General features: G+C 38.6%; 1 protein-coding gene and 1 long non-coding RNA gene across 5 annotated transcripts; one reads left to right on the top strand and one right to left on the bottom strand.

Moving 5' to 3' along the window:
* The first annotated feature begins 144 nt into the window (after positions 1–144).
* On the top strand, positions 145–23,875 carry LOC146471257 (uncharacterized). 4 transcript variants are annotated; one of them, XM_085120947.1, is made up of 9 exons: positions 145–163; positions 15,479–15,542; positions 16,081–16,117; positions 17,534–17,636; positions 18,415–18,610; positions 19,294–19,435; positions 20,031–20,118; positions 20,747–20,812; positions 21,283–23,875. In XM_085120947.1, the coding sequence occupies exons 2-9, from the start codon at positions 15,527–15,529 to the stop codon at positions 23,200–23,202; spliced, it is 2,568 nt and encodes an 855-aa protein (XP_084977073.1). In that variant the 5' UTR covers positions 145–163; positions 15,479–15,526; the 3' UTR covers positions 23,203–23,875. The 4 variants fall into 4 exon arrangements, with proteins under 4 accessions (XP_084977073.1, XP_084977072.1, XP_084977071.1 ...); XM_085120946.1 differs by lacking the exon at positions 145–163 and adding an exon at positions 10,253–10,428; XM_085120945.1 differs by lacking the exon at positions 145–163 and adding an exon at positions 11,932–12,071.
* LOC146471258 (uncharacterized) lies at positions 11,612–15,458 on the bottom strand. The gene is made up of 2 exons (XR_014866819.1): positions 14,548–15,458; positions 11,612–11,896 (listed from the first exon to the last, which is right to left on the bottom strand). It is a non-coding gene; the product is annotated as an uncharacterized LOC146471258 (long non-coding RNA).
* Positions 23,876–24,782: the final 907 nt, after the last annotated feature.

The raw sequence follows: 24,782 nt of genomic DNA, 5'->3' as shown, positions 1-24,782 counted from the left end.
ATTAATTTCTGCGCCTCAGCAAATCTCAGCCTTGCTGTGACAACTGTTACACGACACCTCTGGGTGCATAAAACATACCCACACATAACTTAACGGCTCATTTGGCTGGATTATAGAGCTAAGAGCATTGTGAAGCATCTGGACTTCTCGCATAGTGCGCAAGGTAAGAGTCGGTTTTTTTAAACAAATTCAATTGACTTGATTACTCGAGAAACGCCTAAGAAACAACACCAACCTCGTCTGCTCCTGTAAACCTTAGATAATATGCAGCTTAACCACTAGTTCACTTGATGAAGGTCAGTTGGTGCGCGGTCAATTACTTAGTGGAACGGTTTCAGTCTCGGCTAGCCAGCACTCGTTAATAACGACATGATACAAGCCTTGACCAGTGCATGCAGTTCACGATCGGAGTTTGATTGGTTGTATCCACCTTTTTCTTGTATCCATGCCGGTTAATTTAAAAAAGGACCAAATACAAGCCAAATTTCAGGTACGGCTAGACGGAAGAAATGCCAGTTGGCCTTCGTTTGAAAATGCCAAGGAGCTTCGACCACTGGACGAAAATGTTACAGAATGTATAAAAATCAGTAGTTTTAACACCAATGATCAAAACGCGTTTCATTCTCATCCGTAAGAGCCACTTTCCTAAAAAAGTTGATTATCGCTACCACTCTGATCTCATCTTTGACTATTTGGCGAAATGAAATTACATGTATACTCCGCACTGCACGATCAGTAAGAAAGGGTTAACTTTGATTTCACTTGAACAGCATTGCACACATGGCCTTGTACTATAGCGGAGACGTTAGATCAGCCTATTTACGGAAAATCACTGGACAATTCAGTTGAAACTAGATATCTGGCAAACAGAAGGAAGTTAAGTTAATGAACACAAGTCTCGTATTTGTGATTTTATATCCTTCCAAACCTCAAACCTCAATCTCATTTCGATTATTGCAATCTTGTCTGGGGGTAATTGTGGTAAAACATTATTTGACAGGCTACAGAAGCTTCCGAACCGTGCCGCTCGCGTTTTAACCTTTTCTGGCTATGATGCTGACGCCAACCGTTTAATTAGACAACTCGATTGGAAAGACTTGAGCACTCAATTTCAAATAAAAAAAGCCATAATGGTATACAAGTCTTTAAATGGTCTTGTTCCTGAATATTTATCATCTAATTTTGTTAAACGAAATGAGACGCGTTACTCCCTAAGGGACTCTGTTAACAAACTATTCGTCCCGTTTCCGCGAACTAATTTCATGAAAAACAGCTTTACTTATAGCGGAGCAGTTCTCTGGAACAGCCTGCCCTGTTATGTGAGAGAAGCTAAATCTCTTAGTCAATTCAAAAGATTAGTTTATGATAATTTTTAATGTTAGAGTACTAGTATACACTGCATTCATGAACAAACGGTTTTAGTTAGATTAGTTGTAGTTAGGTATTGAATTTTGTTTAAGATAGTTAGGGTATTTCTATTTTTATACTCCTGATGGATTTTACCGTGTTTAAATAAAGATTTATTGATTGATTATTGATTGATTGATTGATTGATTGATTGATTGATTGATTGATTGATTGATTGATTGATTGAGTTACCAGAAGTTTTCTTGCCTGTCTAGTTTCATAATTTTGTTACATATGTTCCTCTACGTCAAAAGCTTTGAAAAGAACATTGTAACTGACACCAATCGTTCTTTAAGAGATAACCTAATTAGGTAACATGAGGGGTGAAGGAATTCTCAAAAGCTAAATATATGTTGCTTCGCAGTGGTAGCTCAATGCACTTTCGTTAGGACTGACCTCAGATGGATTTCAGATGGATTTTGGATTATTTCTCGTGATGCCCTGATGGCAGCACGTGTCTTAAAATGGGCTCGAAATCTTCGTCGTTTTTACGCGTGATGCCATGAGGGCAGCACGTGTCTTAAAATGGGCTAAATATCTTCGTGGTTTTCATGCGTGATGCCCTGAGGGCAGCACGTGTCTTAGAAAAGGGCTCGATATCTTCGTCGCGTTTCACGCAGGATGCCCTGAGGGGCATACCGTGTCTAAAAACTGGTAGATTTCTTTTTACGCGGGATGCCCTGAGGGGTATACCGTGTCTAAAAACAGGTAGATTTCTTTTTCTTCGTCGTAGCCACAAATCTGCACATTAATTCATTCATCGAACCCTTCCCTCTCCTGGTGGGGATGTATTGTTCTTATTGTCTTCAACAAAAGCAGGCCGATCAAAATCCATTCTTGTCACGTATATCACGACTTGGGGGACCCACCCACCCCTACCTGTGTGACGTCAAAGTATCATTTGATTTATTCATTAATCTCGCATTAAATTTGTGGCGCCATATTGTTAACATGTTGCGGACTCAAGTGTGCCGTTTTCAAACGGAAAATTAACCATTTTGAAGCGTAAATCGAAAGAATAACTTCTAAGAAGCACTCGACATTTAAAACGGTGGAAATTGGTGAGTTCCTGGCGAAGGAATCGTGCTTTGTTTGACAGTTTTATACCAAGATGGGAGACTGAGAAAGGTCATTGATAAGCTTACGTTTTCGTAATCGAATTTCCGAAAATTCTGGAATTTCCGGTAAACCATAGGTAGCACATGCACAAGGGGACAACATAACGCGATCTTCGTAACTCAAACTATTCCATTAGCAAGGATAGTTTTATTAATCTGCGAATCATACAACTGGAACCAATGAATCAGTCACAGCATCACGCGTAAATGCCAGTATAGGCATTTTGTTTTATCTTTTTCTTCTTCGTCGTAGCCATCTTGTTTTTTTTTTGTTATTTTTGTTCTTCATGGTAGCCTGAAATGTGCGTCTTTCAATTTTTAACTCGTTACGCGTGAAGCCCTGAGCACAGCATTGTGGCGGACATCTTGTTTACATGTTTTAGACTCCACTACGCCTTTCTCAAAAAGCAAATTGAACCGGCCAATGCGGTAAAAAGATAGAATGACTTCTAAGAAGCACTCGACGGTTAAAACGGTGGAAATCAGCATCACGTGTAAATGCCAGTATAAGCATCTTGTCTTTTTTTTTTCATGGTAGCCTGAAATGTGCGTCTTTCAATTCTTAACTCGTTACGAGTGATGCCCTAAGGGGAACATTGTGGGGAGTTTCTAGCGAAGGAATCGTGCTTTGTTGGATAGTTTTAGAACCACGATGGGAGACTGATCTGAGAACAGGTCATTGATAAGCTTACGTTATCGAAATGGCATTTCCGAAATTTCCGGTACAGCCAAAAGTAGCGTAGCACAAGGGACACAACATAACGCGATTTTTGTGACTCAAACTATTCCATTAGCAAGGATAGTTTTATCAATCTGCGAAGCATACAATTGGAATGAATGAAACTTTTACAGCATCACGCGTAAATGCCAGTATAGGCATCTTGTTGGATTTATATAGCAAGACCTATGATCGTTTCGTGCGGCACACCCCTACGGAGAATTCTGAGGATTGCGTCCTCCCCCCCCCCCCCCCCCTTCCCCTTCCCCCAAAAGATCACCCAACAAAATTCACTGACAAATAATTCAAAACGGTTTTATGGCCGTTTATGAATTTAAGGTCTGTTTTCCGGCTTAAACACCAGATACATTGCCGCAAAATACATTGCACTTGATGTTGGCTTAAGATTGTCCAAGAAAGTATTTTGGAAGTCAAACACGCTCGTCCTTTATTTTAGTGCCGTTGATTTCTTCGTTTCTGGGCTTGCCTTTGTTGTAATAAAAAGCTTAATACCACCAACTGAACTAAGTGGCGGCTAAGTCTTATTTCTCAGTATTGTGGCGTAAGCATCTAACATCTCATTTATGTCCTTCTAAGGCGAGTGAATCAATAATTTATTGTCTTTGCTGATGAACTTTTCTCTGAAAACAAAGCGATAGTATTACTTCACTTCACTTTTCACCTCACTTTATTTATTTATTTTTGCTACTATTCTTACTTCCATAAATTGAATCTACAGTTACTTATTTAGTAGCAGGATGATTTCAGCAAGCTTGTAAGAGCTTTAGTATTGTGAAGTGAAATCGAACGGACGTTACATGCCCGGGGGCAGAATATAGTGAGACCTGCAAGTAAAAACTGTATTTTTTCAAGTGAGTCTGAACAGGCTCTTATATAAACGGCGCTTAACAGAGGTTCCTGAAAGGGTAAAATGGGAAATGGGATTGGCCCGTTTTTGCCCTGCAAAAATTGGGATTTAGGTCACTGGGACTGGGATTTGTTCACTGGAAATGGAAAAAATGTCAAAAATGGGAATAAGATAAATATTTTGTAACCATTCGACATGACTAGTCGAGACATCACCTATTTTTAGGGTTAAGAAAAGTCAAAAACATGTTCAAACACAATTTTTTGCATGAGCAAGCTTCCGCACGTTTTATTTCCCGCCCATCGATTTGCGGTCAACAATATTTGTGTACAGTGGTGTGTGTAAAGCCAAAAGTCTACAGAGAATGCGTATTTCTATAATACAAATTAAACAACATGGCGGGAGCGACAGCGGGAGCACAGTTGTCGTGCCAGACTCGCATGGTTAAGTACTTTTTTTTACTCAAAATGTTGTTATTCACACGGAGAACTGTAAACTGGAATTACCATTGGATTGTTCAACAACCCAGATGGAGAAGAATATTCGTAGAATGTGTGGCACAGAGGAATTTAGTAGACGAAGAGGAATTGCAGGTTTTGCTATCGGAGTGTTTTAAAGTGTACAAGAGTGACAGGCCTGCACGACTCTCTAGCGGGTGTTTTAGCCTTTTTGATAATTTGGCTATCACGAGTATTGATTGAGTGCCCTCATTTTTAACAAATGAGAGATAGGTCTTTGTAGATTTCTTTGAGCAATGGTTATTACACTATTACACTATGCCAGTCTTTCATGAGGAATTTTTTTTTTTTTTTTTTTTTTTTTTGCACTACTGGGTGGTATTGGGTAACGAAAGGCAAGATTCGTTTGTTTTCCTTAGGTTTTTGAAGGAGTGCTAGTTTTCTGTTTCAAATTGCACTACGGAGAGGGTCTTTGGAACAAAATTCTCGGGATAACCTCTTTTCCGGCCCGTAGCCGTGATTCAGGATTTTGAATTTGCGACTTGGAATATTTTTTTTTAGAATAGTTTGTTCTGAGAAGTCTGAGAACCTCGCCTTTGAAGTGCGTACGCACATCAAGAATTGAATTGCTTCTGAATCTTTGGCCTTTATAAATGCTTGTACCAGAAATGTCGTTTCTGTTTCTGAAATTTCAGCTGAATTGTAATTGTCGGGTGGTTTTTTGTTTGCTTGCTCGATGAACTGCATTATCTCCTCTCTGTCCAGAGGGAAAATATGTCGTCTATACATCGTTTTGGAATAAACGGTTTTAAGTGCGCTTTGGTTTAAAATCTCCGTTTCAACTTTAGGCATAAAGATATCGGCAAGGGCGACTGCCATTTTTGTTGCGATGGCTGTACCATGCATGGGTTGTAGATAGTGCTTTCCATAGAACCGGAATGACAACATGGCGCACTGACGGTACAGTCGAGCCTCAACTGACACAGTATTGTTATACGGTAGTGTTTAATTATTTCACCTAAATAAGTCAAGTATTTTTGAATATGATTTACTATTAGAAGATATGAAATGTTTTTCTTTTCCCTACACCTGAGAGCTTATTTTTTTCAGGTTCTTATCTGAAGAGTGTCTAAAAAGACATTTTAGCCTAACAGGTTCTTAAAATTCACTTCTTACTCGCGGGTTTTTACTGTAATGCCCCACTCCCGGGACAAACGATGTTGAAAAATATACCCCTTGCCCGGGCCGGGGGAGGTTCGGCTGCTGGCATTGGCTGATATATAAAGGGAAAACTTGTTTGCGTAAAGTCCCTTAGACGTCAAGGCGCAGGCCCAAAAAGCTGCTGGTATGAGTTTACTCGTAGCACGAGTCAAGCTCGAGCCCGAGTCAAGTTCGAGTCACGAGCCATGTTCGAATCAGGGTCCAACTTTTCTTCTTGTTCTTGTTCTCGTTCTCCTTCTCCTTCTCCTTCTCCTTCTCCTTCTCCTTCTCCTTCTCCTTCTCCTTCTCCTTCTCCTTCTCCTTCTCCTTCTCCTTCTCCTTCTCCTTCTCCTTCTCCTTCTCCTTCTCCTTCTCCTTCTCCTTCTCCTTCTCCTTCTCCTTCTCCTTCTCCTTCTCCTTCTCCTTCTCCTTCTCCTTCTCCTTCTCCTTCTCCTTCTCCTTCTCCTTCTCCTTCTCCTTCTCCTTCTCCTTCTCCTTCTCCTTCTCCTTCTTCTTCTTCTTCTTCTTCTTCTTCTTCTTCTTCTTCTTCTTCTTCTTCTTCTTCTTCTTCTTCTTCTTCTTCTTCTTCTTCTTCTTCTTCTTCTTCTCGTTCTTCTTCTTTTCATCTTCTTCTCTTGTTCTTGTTCTTCTTCTTTTTTTTCTTCTTTTTCTTATTTCTTCTCTCTTTTATATGATGATTTGGGGTTTCACAAGGCATGGTGATTGAAGCATTAAGAGCCAACAAAATTGGACAAACCCTTTCAGGAAAATTATAGATTGCGAGAATGAATGGGGACTGTGGATATTTTGCTGCCAACAATGAATTCTCGCGATCGCGTTGGCAATAATATCTCGTTCATGTTTAATGCTTCGAAGATCAGATGTCACATCATAATGAAAGCAATGATCACCTTCACAGACTTTGATCAAAAGGAAAACGAAGCAAAAGGGAAAAAAATAGAAGAATTGGAACCTGACTCGAACTTGACTCGTGACTAGAACTTGACTCGGGCTCGAACATTACTCGTGCAACGAGCAAACTCTGCCTGTGTGAGATAGCGAAAAAGCAAAACAGGTCTGCGATATTGGACCGACCGCCCGGCAGTCTCATAGAGCTAACAGCTTTTCCCATCGATTGCTAATGACAGGACTCGTGAATGAGATCACAGGCAGTCCAAGCTCATGTTATTAGAGAGCGAGATATAATTACTTACGTGACTTTTGAGTGCAAGTATGCATACTGAGTTACGGGTGGTCGTTGAGATTCTGAGCGTTTTCAAAAGTAAAAACTTTGCGAATAAAATATCGTAGATCAAGAACGTCAGAAAAAGCTATATTTCATCATTCATTCGATAAAATGAATAAACTAACTCATCTCCAACATTCTTATATGGTTTGGGGTTCCTTTACCGTGTGAGGGTTTCTTTTATTCCCTCGGCATAAGACAGACCCAATACCGTATGCCCCACAACACCACTGAATCGAGCTGAGCTAACCTTATATGTATATCGGTAGAAAGCTGATCGTCCGCTGTTAATCCTTAATCTATTAATTTCTGCGTCTCAGCAAGTCTCAGTGTTTCTGTGACAACTGACATCTAAACTTTGATGTTGCAAACATCTTATCATAAATTACTTCCTGGTTACTTCTATTTTAACTGAAACAAAAGCTAGTTGAAAGGTGTATTAGCCTTTGTGGTTTCTGTGATTATTCACTGATATGCATTATTTCGAGAAATGCAATGAAAAAGGATGGGTCCGCGAGTGGTGGGTAAGAAGGTAATTCCGGCAATAACTTATTTTTCTGTCGTTTTTTGTTTTTTTATATTTTTTTTTTCTTAAAACTTTTAAACATAAAGAGGATAATAGCGAAGTTAAAATAATGAGATCATTTAAAAGACAGATCACCGTGCTCGTTTAGGAGAAAACAGCCATTTAGTTATTGGGTGGGGTTAGCATCCGGAGAAAACAGACTATGTATTCTCTAAGCGAGCGCTAACGACGTAATTATAAGAAATTATGCACAGTAAGAATGCGCAACAAATTCAATGAAATCACCTTAAATCATTACTCGCTCTCTAGTGACGTGCACTTGGGCTGCCTATGATGACATAAGTTTCCCCGCCACTATCTAGATAGGGACTGGTAATTTTACTGAGAAATCAATGCATTTAAGAAAGATAGTCTGTTTAAAGGACCAGTGTCCGATTCAATTGAAATTAGTCTCAATTGTTATAGCTCAGCGTAACAGGCCGATAACAACGACTATGAGGACAAACGTTTGGCGAGATAACAGCTCTGAACTTAATGTTTGCGGCATCGTTAACTCTTAAGGCACAGTTATGCAATATTACTTCTCACAGTAAAGCGCTGTAAGTTTTCACGCATTGAAGGTTAAGTTAACTTGCCCAAGGAATTAACTGCAAAGACTAACACAAAAAAGACAGGCCCGCGAGTGGTCGTCAAGCCCGTACTTCTGGCAATAACTTATTTTTATGTCCTCTTTTTCTTTCACTTTTTTTTTTTTTTTCAAAAAACGTTTTAACAGTTATGTAATTTTACTTCCCACAGTAAAGCGCTGTTAGTGTTCATGAACCGCAAAGACTGATACATTTTTCAAGTAGCTTTGCTCCAGTTAAAATAGAAATAACCAGGAAGTAATTTATGATACTTGATGTTTGCGACATCAAACTGTTGATATGCCTGTGTCAGTTGTCACAGAAGCACTGAGACCTGCTGAGACGCATTGTAAAACACCGGAAGATCAGCTTCTACGGATATACAAGGCCGAGCCCAGCTAGATTCAGCGGCGTTGTAGGACATTTATCTCCAGGAACTTTTGTTGTAAAGAACGAAGCGCCGTGTACTTCTTACGGAAAACGTTTTTTTACTTTTTAGTTTTCCTATACCTTAACACGCCGAAATTAAGTGTTTCACGTGACGGCCTGATCTCTCTTAAATACCCGCGGGAATCATACCGACCAAGAAATACAATGCCGTTCGGAAACGCTGCTAAAAGGTTTACATTATTTATGAGAAACATCTAGGCCAAAGGTTTTTCTTTAGGTTGAGCACTACAGATGGCCAACTTGTTCAGTTTCAAACATTCCATATAGCTATCGTATTTAATCTCAGCCAAACTCACGCCTACCGACAAATGCTTTATTGGCGCACAAAATTTTAATCTTTCCACTAAATACAAAAGTCGGCGAAATCCCCTGGAATCTAGATGCAATGTTGAACAAAACCGTTGAGAATCTTTTTGTCGGCCTATAAATTTCATCCCAACAGTGATGCTTCCGGAACGATTCAACACCCCTTATCAGTGTTATCAGTGCCGGTTGAGTTCGCCACTGCACTGGTTAAGGGACATTAAATGAGGGGAAGGGAGAGTGGGGGAGTGAAGGTTTACCTCTCTCCACCAGACAGGGCAATTGACCTTCATGTGCACAATTCACATTTTTCTCAACTACTTTTGCCCAAGATTGTAGGTGACCTAATTTCGCTTTTTTCTTTTAACGAGACGAACGAAAACGAAACGAAAACTACGGATTTTCTTTAAAACTAAATCCGAAATTCTGAGGCAATATAATGCCTCCCGAAACAAATGCTAACCAAGATGAACCCAGACGACGAAACATTAACTTAGCGATTTAAACAAACTCTGGCTTGCTGTAAATCACACATGTACAATGCAAGAAAAAACGTCCCCAGACCCGGGGACGTTCCTTATCGTGCGAATTACTCATTTTCCTCAAGAAGTCAACCCGCGGGGATCAAATTTTGGTCCACGAATTTAAACTGGTTTGAATTGAAGGGATAAGTCCCGTCAAAATGTTTTGTATAATATACAGGTAAGAAGATTGACAGCAACTGGAGGTGGTAAGTAAAACCTTCTCAAAACGCCAGCTCAGAGATTTAACTCCAAACTATATCGTTTCCGTTTTAGAGCTGAAATGCTTTTGTGAGTTTCAAGACGCATTCAGCGTTAGAAGTCATCCTTAAAAAGTAAAGCCAATTTTATGCTGCAATAAACAGAACCCCAAGAAAAAAATGCTTGGCATCTATCCCGTTTAAAGTAAAACGAGAAGATTTCATTGACGTCTTTAAACACCAATTGAAAACAACCTTACATAGTAAAGTAGAGTACATTTACTTTAGGAGAGTACGTGCATTTACCGCAGAAGACGGTATTTTTAATGTTTCACTTCAGGAGGGTACATTTACTGAAGTTAACATTTTTCATACCGAAATGTTTACACGTCCGGATTTCAGCGATTAGGGATAAATCGATGTTTGAGTTGATTTGATAACAAACTGAACCGTTTTTCTTTAAAAAAAAAAAAAGGGAAAATCGCCAAATATCTCAGATGGCGAAAGTTTTTAATGTAATGCAGTTCGTCTATCTAATTTCAGTCTAATAATATGGCTACACAGCATTAACTTTTTTTTCTAAACACCCGAGGGGAATATATTTCATGAGCAGCAAGATGTCGCCAGAATTTGTTTTCTTCCTCATTCCACCTTGACATCACTCTCCAATCACATGACACCGCCCTGGTGCATAAAACACACCCACACATTACTAAACGACTCATTCGGCTGGAATACAGAGCCAAGAGCGTTTTGAAGCCTCTGGACTTCTCACATTCTACGCAAGGTAAGAGCCGCTTTTTTTTTAACAAATTCAATTGACTTGATTACTCTAAGAAACAGCACCAACTTCATCTGCTCATGTAGACCTTAGATAATATGCAGCTTAACTGCCAGTTTACTTAGTGAAGGTCAGTTGTTGCGCGGTCAATTACTAAGTGGTAAGGCCGTTTCTAGCCAGCTCAGCGCCCGTTGTTAACTGATATGATGAAAGCTTTGACGAGTGCATGCAGTTCACGATCGGAGTTTGATTGGATGGACCAAAAATTAGCCAATTTTCTGATACTGCTACACAGAAGAAATTCCAGGTAGCCTTCGTTTGAAAATGCCAAAATGAGCTTCGGTCGCCGGACGTAAAAATTTACACAATGTACATTACCTCGTGGAAGTATTCCTCACTATTTTTTGCATCGATGATTAAACCGCGTTTCAATCTCAGTAAGAACCACTTTTCTAAAAAGAAAATTTTTGCCTCATTGAGATCCACAACAGAAAGTTGATTATCGCTAACACTCTTATCTTTGACTGTTTGGCGAAATGAAATTACATGTATACCCCGCACTGCATGATCAATAAGAAAGGGTTAACTTTGATTTCACTTCCACAGCATTCCACACATTACCTAGTACTATAGCGGAGACATTAGATCAGCCTATTGACGGAAAATCAGGGGAACAATTCAGTTAAAACTAGATATCTGGCAAACAGAAGAAAGTAAAGTTAACGAACACAAGTCTCGTATTTGTGATTTTCTCTCCGTCCAAACCTCAGTTACCAGAAATTTGCTTGCCTATCTAGTTTCATAATTTTGTTACATCTGCAAAAAAAAAGAGTCCCTTTACGTTAAAAGCTTTGAAAAAAGCATTGTAACTAAAGCCATCGTTCTTAACGAGATAACCTTATTTAAGGTGACATGAAGGATGAAGGAATCCTCAAAGCTAAAAATATATATGTTGCATCCCAGTGGTAGCTCAGTGCACTTTCGTTACGACTGACCTCTCAAAATATCTACTTTCAATATCGGAGATGGATTTTGGATTATTGGATTTTTATAGCAAGGCCTATGATCGTTTCACTTAGCGCAGCTGTCTATATAAAGAAACAGCTAGAAAGACAGACAACGTCTTTCGCGAGTCATTATGTTCTCCATGGAATGAACGCATATAAACTTTGAACAGAAGACTTCAAAATCGGGTATATCGGGTAATTTTTTTCACGCCAAAACAGCAGACCCAGTAACAAGACATCAGAACGAAAAAGTTTAAAAATAGTTTTGTCAACTAAACAGAACTACTTCCTCATAGAGGATTAAGACACTTATCTCAATATGAAGGGACCTTAATTTAAAGAAAACCGCAAACAATTTCCGCTCTTAGCTCCACTGAGTCGATCTGTTTTCTTTCTCCTGATCTTTCCACGACCTTGTTCAATCATACGCCGTGCTTGACATTTACTTTCATCACGTGAATAACAATCTGTAGAGAGAGCACTCGAATAAATATCACTCAGTAATGACAGAATTTTGCTTTCAATTTGCATTAAACCTTATCATCGAGAGAGGGAGAGGCAACACTGCAGGGAAACGGCTAGAGCGAGCCTTTGGATTCAAAACTAGTTGAATTAAGTGCATCAAATGCAATTTACAAACAGGTAAATAGTGCTTATAAATCATTTTACGGTGAATTCAATCAATAGATCTGGTAAATTAGTGCTATTTAATATTCAGCTTCCTCATGCCATGAGAGCTGAAACAAAGCCAGGATATGTCATTCATAATGACAGTTCACAGACATCGAACTGCTGAATCATGCTGAATCGAGAAATAGTTACAGATGATACTTAAAAAGTGTTTGCTTTGGTTTTATTTTAATGCACTATGGCTAGCAAAATTCGCTCCATAATCTCAGCCGATGAGAAGCAAAACCAAAACCAATAATGACTTGCTAGCTCGCATTTTCCCGCGTTTGGTGCCTGTTACATGTACTTGTTTTTGATTGGTCGATTATCTTGTTTACGTCTGTTCTGGTTGGCCAGAGTAAATACTTGGTTTCTGTCGAAAAATTATCTATGTGTATTTTAACTCTCTTTATATTGTTAAAGGGGCAGATTTGTGAGATTTATCTCGTTTCAGGGTAAAATTCCAAAATTTCTAAATTAAGGTTTAAAATACCTCAAATTCTCATAAATGAATAACTTATCACTAATGAGTTGAAATCAAGCGAATTTTCAAGGAAAAAATAAACCACAATATATTGCTGGTAATTTTATCTTAGACACTACGAAAAAACGTTATAACACTGGCCCGACTTTTTCAGCTTAGTATCCGTTCGCATAAAAGAAGATTTGGCCATTGTTTATCAATCAGTACCAAGCTGCTAAAAATAAATCTAATTATACAGTTTTCCTGTAATTATTTGAGTGGCAGTTAATTATCCTGCGCTGCATTGCTTATGTAAAAATTTAAAGGAAGAGTTTGTTATGTATACGTCAAAGTATGGTTGCTGAAGCCTAAAGCGTCGCACTTAAACTGCCGTTTTAAAAATAAAAATCATTACTGACATCACTTTCAACATTGGTATCTTTCGGTCATACGGTCAATATAGAACAACTGTTGCGTTTATTTCGAATTCATCAGCTAGTCGCCATATATTATTCCGAGAGCACTAGATTCCGGGCTCGGGAGAAATGGAATTGGTTGTTTTTAAAACAAACAAAGAAAACGTTCAATTGTTGCTCAGTTAGGTAACTTCGAAGATGAACGAGTGACCTTTTTCCCTAAAAAAAATAAAGAAAAGAAAAGGCTACCGCAATACAATACTGGAGGCAACCACATTATATTGTTTGTTTAGTATCCAAGGCCACCTTATTGGCATTATCGATTAAAATGGTATTCGTAACATTTTTCATTTTCCTAAATGTGTGAGCGAATGAACTGACTCCAGCGCAAGTGGCATGAATTACGGATCCAAAATGTTTTTAGACTGCTGTCTCCGACCTAAATCACACCATTTAGCTTTGCTTCAGTTCGCTTTCACGTACATTATTGCTGACACGATACGAACCGTGCTTATCAAAATAGCTTTCGTCATACCTTTTTGCTGAAACGGAAAATTGTGGTTTCGTTTAGGTAGTTGCTTGGTAAACACATTGATAACTTCACATTTAAGCTAACCATGCGCGTAGATCGCAGGAAGAACGAATTGATAAAGACAATTATCAATCATTATTCGCCCTGGACCTTGAAAAAACCTTTTGCCCAAAACTATTTCCGTTTTGTATGTTCCGAAGAAATCCAGGCTTGTTTAGAACACAGTAGAGAAGATAAAACTGCATTTACTCAAATGATTAAACAATCTCTAATGAGTACGCTCTCATGCTGGTTGAAAGTTATCTTGTATAATGATAGAAATGCAATATGTACGACAATAAAATGATACCACGCATGCTCAGAAATTAATATTTCAATTTTCTACAGGCAAAACCTAAGCGAAATTTACCTCATCAAATGTTTATTTTATATCTCGACAACCATTTACAGCAATATGGCCTTCAATATCTCATTTTAAATTGTACAAAATGGGCTTCTCAGAAAAAAAAATCTGATCATAGAAACCCAGCACTTTTCTGAAAAATAATCTTAATTCACAAAAATTAACCAAAAAAATTTGATTACCTCTGAGGAAATTTTTTTTTTTTTTGAGTGATATGTAATTTTACAACGAATTGACAAAGGAAGTGATTCCGCTTGTGTCAGCAACATTTTCTGAAAATTTTGCTGGAAAAGAAGAAATCGTTAATTAGTTATGATTTTTTGTTTTTTGCCCATGCAATCGCATCAAAACACAGTCAAAAATGCATTTCTCCATGAGAACATTACAGCCGAACAAATTACGGGACTAATTTTACTTGGGCGAATAGTTTGAATCGCATCGCTCAAAAGATGCTTTCAGCAAACATTATTGAGCTTTTTACCAACAGATACGAATTCATGATCAATATTCAAGAACTAGACGAGATATCAAACGCAAAAAAGGTAACCTAAGGAGTATATCTTCGCATTTCAAAACCATGTGCTCGATGGCGTCGCTTTCGCGAACAGATGCGAAGGCTTGTATTAAGCGCTTACCTCGATTTCTTGCTCTAGTTTTCTAGCTGGCGGTCTATATCGCTTTCTTCATCATTATACATCCCTTCGACAGAGTTTTCATCACCAAAAATCTTTTCTAACACATCATCTGCGGGAATAAAATCGACCCGCGAACTTCTAAATGCCGAGGCCATATCTCACCCAAACATGCGAAAACGCAAAAGTCGGTTATATATGCCATATTGAAGTGTCATCGCTTAAACTCGGTACTTAATTGGCTTAATAATGAATGGACATCATATCCTCAAAGTATGGAAAGAAACGGAAGTAACGCAATTTTTCTGCGAATTTTTAAATTTTATGGATGGATATCCACCCATGGTCATGAATCTTGCCGGAAAGATATCCTTACACATCCATTTTGTTCACGCAGTAACGCCAAATATTTTCAAACGTAGTTAAACCGCATTTTTATGCAATTAACTGTCGTCTTAACTTAACATCACGGTTACATTGTACTTCGTTTCAAATAAGCGCGGCTGTAACGCAAACCCTATGCCCGCATTGGGCGCAGAAGTTTGGAGATATGTTGAATGGTTTTACTATGTTTTGATTGCTTACTACACGGATTCATTATTTAATTATTCGCGAGTTTTATCAGTTATAGTAGCAATATTTATAGCCAATTTTTCTTGTTGTCATTTAGCTTTATTGACTACGAGTTTAGAAGTATGGAAGAGCGAGGTTATGGAACTGCACAAGCCAGTAGGGAAGCAATTGGTGTTTTCTTAAAATTCTACTAGCCTTTTTGCTAATCAGTCCGTAGAAATTTGGACAACTGAAATGGTTTGTTTTCACACGGCACGGCATGAATATACTGCTTTCCTTTGGTTAATCAAACACAGATTTAGAGTAATCAGAGAATTCAGTCAGTCAAGATTATTTTATAACGTATTTTATCTTTTTACAGATTTAGCGAAAACACTGAGTGCCTCTGAGGTTTTAATACTGCATCCTAATGTCGGTGGAAAGCGGTATGTTTTCTTACTAATTTAAACGTAATTGACTGTAACTCCCACCCTCTCTCAATAACCCGCCCCTCCCTCAATTATCACCCCAAAGTCTTTCCTTCCTCATCTTATCAGAAAGCAAAAAATTCGAAGATAAAGTTCTTAAAGATGAAGTTCTTAGATAAAGTTGATAAAGTTCTTATCAGATAGCAAAAAGTATCTCCAAGTTATTGTAAGACTTTCAACATTTTTGTTTTTTTTTATGACTAAAGTGACGCATTTTAATAAAAGAAGCCCAAACCCACTGAGTTGATTAGGGTGTCGGACCACAATCAACGCCGTTGCCACATTCCTGCAGCCAGATCCACGTGGCCTTTCATATAAGTTAAGATGTATCTGTTTCTTAACAATGGCCTATTTTTGGACTAGCAACAGATTATTGTCCAGAATCAATACTTAAGATACATCTTAACTTAGAAAGACTTCGTAAATCTGGACCTATTGAAAGTTCCATTTCCCCTCGCGGCTCGAAACATATTAATAATTGTATTTATACATACAGGTTATATTGATCTTACTGACATGTCAGGAAGTAATGGGTGAGTATTATTTATTTATTTATTTATTTATTTATTTATCTATTTTATTATATCTTTTTGCGAGTATGACTTAATATGTTAGTAAACTAGCGTAAGTTCCGTGTTGGTTAACATGGGTCTATAAACTTGTGTGAAAACTAACTGACTACAAGCTCGAATGTTTACAATTAAGGACGATGCCTTCTAATAGGGAAGTATTTTTGCGCGGCTTATCACTATGCGGGAAAAGCAGATCTTAGTAGCGACTATTGAAATCAAAAAAGAAAATTGGGGGTAACCACGCATTTTTAGAGGTAACTAAGCAACAAATATTCTAAAAAGCAGCAAAATACAAAGCAATGTATAGTGCTTTTTTCCAATTTGAAGCTTTATTACCTCTGAAATATGCATGGTTACCCCCAATTTTCTTTTTGGATACCAAAATCACTTGTTAAGCTCCGCTTTCTCCGCATAGTTTTAAAGCGCGCAAAAATATCCCTGTATTAGTAGGCACCACCCATAGGAAACCCGAGTATCTCGAGATGCGCAGAACGTATGCGCAGTAACAATAGTAGGCACCGTCCTTAAATAGTCTGATTTGTTGACACGTTTGGGTTAACTGACCGTGGGAACTTTCAGAATTCCGTTTTCTACTCAACTAAGAAAACCCAAATAAACCTACACGACCACACATTGAAATAACAGGTATCCAATAAAAAACTTGAAAAGAACGATAGTTTATATTCAACAAACTAAGAACTCGAAATTTGATGGTGGTCCAAGCCAAGGTCAACAAGCATCGCCAAGCATTTCTATTTCAAGAGCTGTTAAAAGACCAAAATAATCATCAACAGAACGACAACACTTATAAAATACAAAACGTTTGTGTAGGATAACCTAGACCTTGAATCAGCGTAACGGTGACAAGTTCTAAAACGTTCGACTAAAAAACCTCAACTCACTGGGTTATTAATTAATGAAATTCCATTTCATAACAACATTGATTCCCTTTCCAATGACATTTTATCGCAATTATAGCACTGGGGCAACCAGGAAGAAATTTAGATTGTCCTAGATCAGTAACATTGTTTTTGAAAACGTAATCCGATCCGGTGGAATGAGATTGTGAGAGGTCTATCTAGCAGGCTGTAGGGCAAAATTCGGACCCCTTAATGGCAATGCTCCTATTCATCATGGCAATTTCCTTCGTATAACGGAAGCTGGTGTTTGAAGCGTTAATCCTTTGTCAGAACAAATAGTCCTTTGCCAGAGAAGAAGGGCGAGTGATCGAAACGTCAAGTTCATGTCGTTTTACGTTGGCCAGTTTAGCCTGCCTTCGCTGCTGATATCATATTATGCATTATTTGAGAAGAAACGTTTCAGTCAATTTTGTTTCCTCAGTCAAGGTAACTTTGTTTTTTTCCTCTCACACTTCAGGCAGAAATCAACAGGAGAAACATCGTCTCGCAGTTCGACGAGCATATCAATAGATGAGGTGATGGATAAAGTCAGGAACTTCGTTCGTGACAAGGGAATTATGGTAGGATTATATTTATACCGTGTAAACCTTGGTTTAGCCCTTTAAAAATTCTCAGTTTAGCTTATTTTAATGGCCATAATATAAGAAAGAGAGATTAATACCACATAGAGATGCGGATTGGGCAGTCTTCGCCTGTGCTTAATACCTTTGTACGTTCCAAAATTAGTTGAGGGATTGGTTTGGAACTATATCACCATCACCATCGCCACCACCACCATCACGATCATCGTCATCATCATCATCATCTTCATCATCGTCATTATCACCACCACCTCGGCCCATCACCACCACCATCACTACTACAACCACCTCCATCACAACCCGACCACCATCACCAGTATCACAATCAACATATCACCATCATCAAAGAAACCATATCAACATCATAACCACCCTCATCATCACCATCACCACCACCATTACAGAAAGAAGGGAGAGTGGGCAGTCTTTGCCTGTGGTTAGAAACCGTTCACGTTCCAAAATTGTTTGAGGGGTTGGGTTGGACTGGCATCACCATCACCATTATCATCATCTCCTGATCATTACAATTACAATCACCATCACCATTATCACCACCATCCATGATCACCATCACCACTATCACCTGATCACTGTCACCATCACCATCACAACTGACCTAGTGGCCAAAGTATTCACGCGGTGTATGATATGGTATAGATTCGCTCTAGTCCAACTCCCATCGGGAATATAACAGTCCCGTTCTCCTAACAAACTGAACATATTTCATTAAAAATCTTTCTTTTTCCCTCACTTAAAGCTAGAGGAGACGTTTCATGAGTATGATCCTCTGAGAAAAGGATTCGTCACCACAAGTGACTTTAAGAAAGCTTGCAAGGAGATATTTGAAGAAATCCTGACTGATGACGAAGTGGAAGAAATTCGGACCCACTACTGCAATCTGCGAAGTCCAAATTCTTCTAACTGGCCCAAGTTTCTACATGATGCAGAGTCTGGTATGGATGATAGTTCGTTATATCGTTCATTTATTTATTTATTTATTTATTTATTTATTTATTTATTTATTTATTCATATTTGTCGTTAACATTGGAGAAAATACTTCCCGTATCAATATCAAAGTGTGATGATCCACTCTATGCTCTCGATTTTACAAGAAGGCGGTTGACTGTTCTATTATAAGCAATGCACTATGAGGGAACATGACCTCGCTTACGATCTCAGGACAGCATTGCGGTTAGAGCATCCAAACGATCGACTCTTGGAACGTCATAGCCGTTCGACTACCGTTGGAAGGACTCAGAATTGTACTGACTTTTTCGGCTTAAGAGCGCTTGTTTGTTTATTTTGCTTACTTTTTGCATGCTTTTCAACAGGCTAGGGGCTGATTATCCAAGCAATACCTCACTCGTGCATTTCTTTCTTAATCAAGGCTTCAAACCATTTCCGTATTGAAAGATAACAGAAAGGGCATTTTGGAAGGTTTTGGTGTCGTCTTACATCTCATTGGTATTCTAACATGTGCTATTGCCCTTTCATCAAAATTAAAGCCTAATACAACATCCTAGACAAACAGCTTTTATTTGATAGAGTAAAGTATTGATTTGTGTGTTTCTGCTGGCTTCAGACCAAACCTGATTTAAACTGAAACAGTGTGATGTTTTATCCTCGTTTGAACAGAGAGAACTGCTAATCCTCACAGCATAAGATCCGCCAATGAAGAGCAAAAGAAAGTGATACTAAAGAAAGTTGCTCAGTTGTTGAAGAGAAACGTGGCGATAAAAGATCTGTTGGCGAAAACGTCCTCAGAGGATCCCAATGAGTAAGTGTTTCTTTACCTTTTATTTACCAGTTCAGTCATGTAGTTCGTTTGTACAACTTTCGTGTATGAGAAACACAAACACGTAGGGTCACCAATGAAAGCGTTTGTTAGATCATGGCTATGTTTTACATCCGGACAAAATAAATAGAAACATGCAAAATATTAAGCGGCATATTTATAAGCAGAATTCTTCGCATACTTGGTAAAACATAATCTTGTTTAAGTCGTCGGTATTTTTATTCATAAATTTATAAGGTTTCATGTTTGGAGAGCTAAAGAACACTTCAAATACTGAGACTGATTCACCAAAAGCCAGTACGGGCATGGTAAGCGGTCTTAACTGGTGCAAATTTGTATAAATGGCTTCAAGTTATTTTACTGTAAAATGATAACATCGCCTAAGTTTTCATTGAACTGAAACTTGATGTATTTGTAAACGGTGATGACTGCCCTTAAGGAAATCATCGCAATTGTTCAGGTTCAAGCATGCTGCAGTTAACACCAAGACAACAAATACCTTACCAATCAGCAGCGCACAGCCATAACCATGCAATGCACAGGAACATAACGGTTTCTTTCTCCTTTTTGTTGCAAGAAATAAAAATGATGAGGATGCACAGGACACCCAAGCAGAAGAATTATTTAGGCTGCTCAGTGAGACCATCGAAGAAGATGATTTAAAGGTGAATGGAATTCCTAGGTTACTCTGTTGATGGGTTCATGACAGCGCTCCTTGAGCAAAACTATAGTCATCGCTTTTCCGTTTACGAACCCTTTCTTATATGCACGTTTTGCATAGACCTTTCAGATTCTATTAAGAGCACACCCACAGTACAAAATATAAACGTTGGATTCAACAATCATGGAAGATGTTTTAATCGTTTGGCCGAGCCCGGCCTTAATGTATTTAACGTCCCTTAGTTGATAAGAAATGCCCTTTACCCCTCCATAAAAAACACCTTAGCAAACAATCAAACAACAATCATAATGGAAGACATATTGCAGCTAGTCAGCTAGTTGCTTAGTCTGCTTCCCCTCGGTGTTTCGTTCTAACGTTTATTTATTTGGATGCATTTGCTCTTCGTTTGTTTGGTTTCTTACACTCTTCTATTTTAGCTAAATTAACGATTCTTAGGGAGCTGCAATGTTGATCCATCATAATCTAACAAAATAATAATATAAGTCTTCTAGACATCTAAAACGATTACAAATCATCAGTACTGAATTATGTAGTCACTGACAGTTGGCTAAGGTGTTAAGTGCCTAAAAGACAAGGGATAACTGTTGTAACACGTTACATTTCTGTTTTAGATAATCATGAACATGTACACAGACGACATGGGTTTCAAATACCAAGAGTTTGTGCACGATTTGAAGGTACAAATATTTTCTTTTACTAAAATTTCACTTTTCTTTTTGAAAACAAACAACTATTTCACTATCGTGCGTTGGTGGATATGAGATGCTAGATAGGCAAAGGGCACATAATGCCCAGGCGGCTATAAAAATCCTAATATCAGCAGGCGTAAGTGAATTACGCTTTTTAAGACACCCACAAAATATTGCTAGACATTGCTGTTTTTATTTTGCAAGAAAGACAAATGAGAAGACGATTTAATGGCTGCTATTTCTAAGGCATGAAATTATATCGCGGAACATCCCCTGATACCTGGCCAACGTGGCCGTAGGGCAAGATGGATAAAATCAGGCGATATTCTAAAAGATTTAAAAGGGTAATTGTTTCATTATTTTAAACACTAATAACAAAGCTCAGCTTTATAGCAGAAGGGTAGCTTGATAATGTACATGTTACTTATAGAAACTTATCTCTCTTTTATGCAAAACAGGAAACAGAAGATTTTCATGAGAAAAGGTATCGACCCTCGTCAAGAAAAAGCAAAGTTTCACCATCACCAACAATCTTTTCTTTGGAAATCCCTGAACATCTGCCTTCACCGAGTGCGAGTTCATCCAGCATCCGTCCCCGTCGAAGGAGATTTTCCATCTCATATGAGGCTTTGGTTTGGATTGTCTTTCTTGTCTTAACAACGTTGTGCGTGGTCGATCACTTTGTCCTTAAAGGTGACGTGGTACTTGGCAGAGGAAGAAAACATCCCAGACGCCTCTGGGGGACCAACATAGGTGAAACGATTGCTAACATCGTGTGGGCCGTCACTGCTCGCCTTATCATAACTTCCCAGAATCTGATGTTCTACACGATGATGTGGTGTTTTCCGAACTTCATCAACGAGATTGCTCCAAGGTGGATCACGATGGATAGTATCCGTGATGTTCATGTACGAATCCACAGATTTGCTGGCATCTTTCTGATTGCCATCCCGTCCCTTGCCCACGTCCTTGTGATCTTTCTCCCGCCTCTTGTTGATGGCACGGCATTGAAGTACTACCCTCCAAGTGCGTTCAACTACAGCAGCTACTCAGATCACTTGAACTGGTCGGAGTTCTGGGATCCTGCAGCCGTACATAATTGGACTTTCAACGACCACACTGGAGTCCACATCACTTCGGACGAGATATATCGCTTCATGGTCATAATCGTGTTGTTCTGCCTCTTCTTCCCTCTGAGCAGATCAAATTACGCTACCCAACGTAGCTACTCGTTGGCGATGGCCTTGCACCTGTTTGCTGGTATCTGGTATGCTATTGACAATATTCGAAAGATCTTCCATGGCTTGTCGCAGGTGGTAAATCTGCCCGTGCTGATCATCTGGTGTTTGGACCGAGCCCTCTCCATTTGGGTTTACCGACATCACCATGGTCGCATTGTGCGGAAGAGAGTCGTTGGAAACAACGAGTACATCGTTGCGTATATCAAACTCGACAAGGACGTGGAGTATGCCGTTGGCGATGTATACTATCTTCACCATCAGATTAAAGGCAGCTCAGGAGTTGTTCCTCAGCGATCGCATCCCTTTACGACCTTTGCAAATTTATCGCAAGACTCAACATGGGACATTGGTTTGGTGGTATCTGTAATGGAAGACGAAGAACAATTGTGTCTCCCTTGGACAAGCTGGCTAGCCAACGATAACAACTCGTCTACTTTTCACACGTGGGGCCCTTATCGTTCGGCTGTTTGGCAGCTGTGCAACCAGGTCGCTGAAGAGTCAGACAAGACACAATCACCGTTCCATTACACACTGTTCGCAACTGGGTCTGGATGTGGCTATCTCTTGGACGTCCTAAGCTTCCTAGCACACAAAACAGAAACACCACACAAACCCAACAAAATTGACATTTTCTACTCGGTAAGGTGCAAGGCATTTTACTACCTAATGCGTGAGTCAATCGACGAGCTCCTGAAAAAGATCAAAGACAAGAACACCGCAACTGTAAATTTCCAATTTTACGTCACCAGTCCCGCAGAAGAAGAAGAACAGCATGAAGTAGCTGAAACAGCCGACACCCAAATACAGCTCATCAATGGCCGAATAGATTTCGAGAAAGCTCTCAAGTCTGCCAATAAACACTGTCGCTGTTACTTTGTAGGAAGACCAACGATCGCCGAAAACTTGGAAAAAATATGCCAGAGAAAGGGCATTAGGCTCGTTAAGGATTACACGAACGGACGGGGAGGCGAAAAAGACCGCCGTCTGTTACTTAAATATCTAAAAATCAGTTTTTGGGTGATTCTTTTCATTACTGCCATTTGCGTTGTGGCTGGTATTTTAATTGATGTTAGGACCATGAAAAATAATCTACAATCGTATGGTCTAAATACAACGAACACCAACATGAGAAAATAATGAACAATACCTTTATTAGGTCGTACGCCATTTTGAAATCTACTAGTTGCATTTAGATCTTAGCATGGACACGTGGAACAAAAGACTGTATAATAGAAACATGCGTAGTAATCCCTAGCAATAGAAACATGCATTATTCGGTATGGTATGATATGTTTTGACGGCTGGACGCAGCCTCAAACAAATAAGATTTAGTGAATGATGATATAGCTTTAATTAGAAGAAAAACAATTGGCTGGTATCATTTAAGTATACACTTTATAAGAATTTTAATAAGTGCTAGTGTTGTAGAAAAACTATTTCCCATAGTATTTTAATCGCTTACCAGTCTGTGGGATCCGGTAAAACTTAATTAAATGAAACTAAAAAGATTTCATGAATACAGTTAGCTTGTCCTGCCCCCGATAGTGCGTTTTTTAAGCCTTTTGATCCCAAATCGGGTTGGTAGTTTTGGACATAGTATTTCACTTACTACAAACACTGGGGGACAGCCACCCCTAAAACATAGCCTATGGCTTAATGTTAGTGGATTTGTATAGTATTGATTTCTCACTGAGATCGTAGGCAAACGTTGTATCAATTAGGCTACCAAAAGCGTTTTTTATCGCAAGGCTAGTATGGTTATCTTGTTAATTAAATATGTATGGATTATTAAAGGTTTGAAACGTTAAAACACGTTACCATTCTCTTATTTTCTCTTATTTCTATTTAGGTTTTATTATTATTATTATTATTATTATTATTATTATTATTATTATTATTATTATTATTATTATTATTATTATTATTATTATTATTATTATTATTTGCTTTCTTTCCTTTCTGTTCTTTCAGTTAATTTTGGGGGTGAAACAGAACAAATTTTCTTTTCCGTTGTATCAGTTTTCGGTTTTCGCGTTTGAAAATCAGTAGTCTAGATTTTTCCGAGTATGCCTGTATCATTTACTGATTAATACATCATTCTCATTTATTCACTAGGGTTAACCGTTATTCCATCATATTATTTCCATTGCGCATATGCCACACATTGACATCCCAATGCTAGCAGTATGCAGGATGTTTGTCCCAATCCATGAACCTAGCTTAACGTCCTTAGTTCCCACGAGTCACCTGTAGCTCAGTGGTAGAACATCCGAACTAGTAATCGGAAGGTGTTAGGTTCTACTCCTGATAGGAGCACTCGGATTTTTTTCGAGTATGTCTGTGTCATTTACTGATTACTACATCATTCTCCATTCTAGATTATTTTCCATGCTGTATGTTTTCGTTAAAGCACATAAATTTGACGTAGATCCTAGAGTTCCTGTGACCTTTTACATGCTTGAGCGAGGCACAAAATGCATTAGCCGGCAGTTAATTATTTCTTTGAGATGGCTTGTTTTTTGCAGATTTATAAGACATTCAAATTTCGCCCAAAAGAACACCGATTTGTGATATTATTACAAATTCATTTTTGACTTCAGATGTCCTTGATCATTGGTATGAGTATACTTTCTCTAAAGAATTTGTCACACTTTTTTTACAAGTATGCCTCGTGAAGCAGCTCCGGAACTAGCGTCTTTTTTAATCTGGTGTTGTGA

The sequence above is a fragment of the Pavona decussata genome, unplaced genomic scaffold, assembly GCF_977016875.1.
Source record: "Pavona decussata unplaced genomic scaffold, jaPavDecu1.1 SCAFFOLD_105, whole genome shotgun sequence".
NCBI lineage: Eukaryota > Metazoa > Cnidaria > Anthozoa > Scleractinia > Agariciidae > Pavona > Pavona decussata.
The sequence above is the reverse complement of the archived record's forward strand: the minus strand, read 5'-3'. Positions and strand labels throughout refer to the sequence as shown.

Bases quoted from the DNA above. Each gene is read 5' to 3' on its own strand.
- LOC146471257 (XM_085120944.1), top strand. From the start codon at position 17,400: ATGTCGTTTTACGTTGGCCAGTTTAGCCTGCCTTCGCTGCTGATATCA. The intron at 18,611-19,293 runs GTATGGATGATA...TCGTTTGAACAG, and splicing joins TCTACATGATGCAGAGTCTG to AGAGAACTGCTAATCCTCAC. The intron at 19,436-20,030 runs GTAAGTGTTTCT...TTTTGTTGCAAG, and splicing joins TCCTCAGAGGATCCCAATGA to AAATAAAAATGATGAGGATG.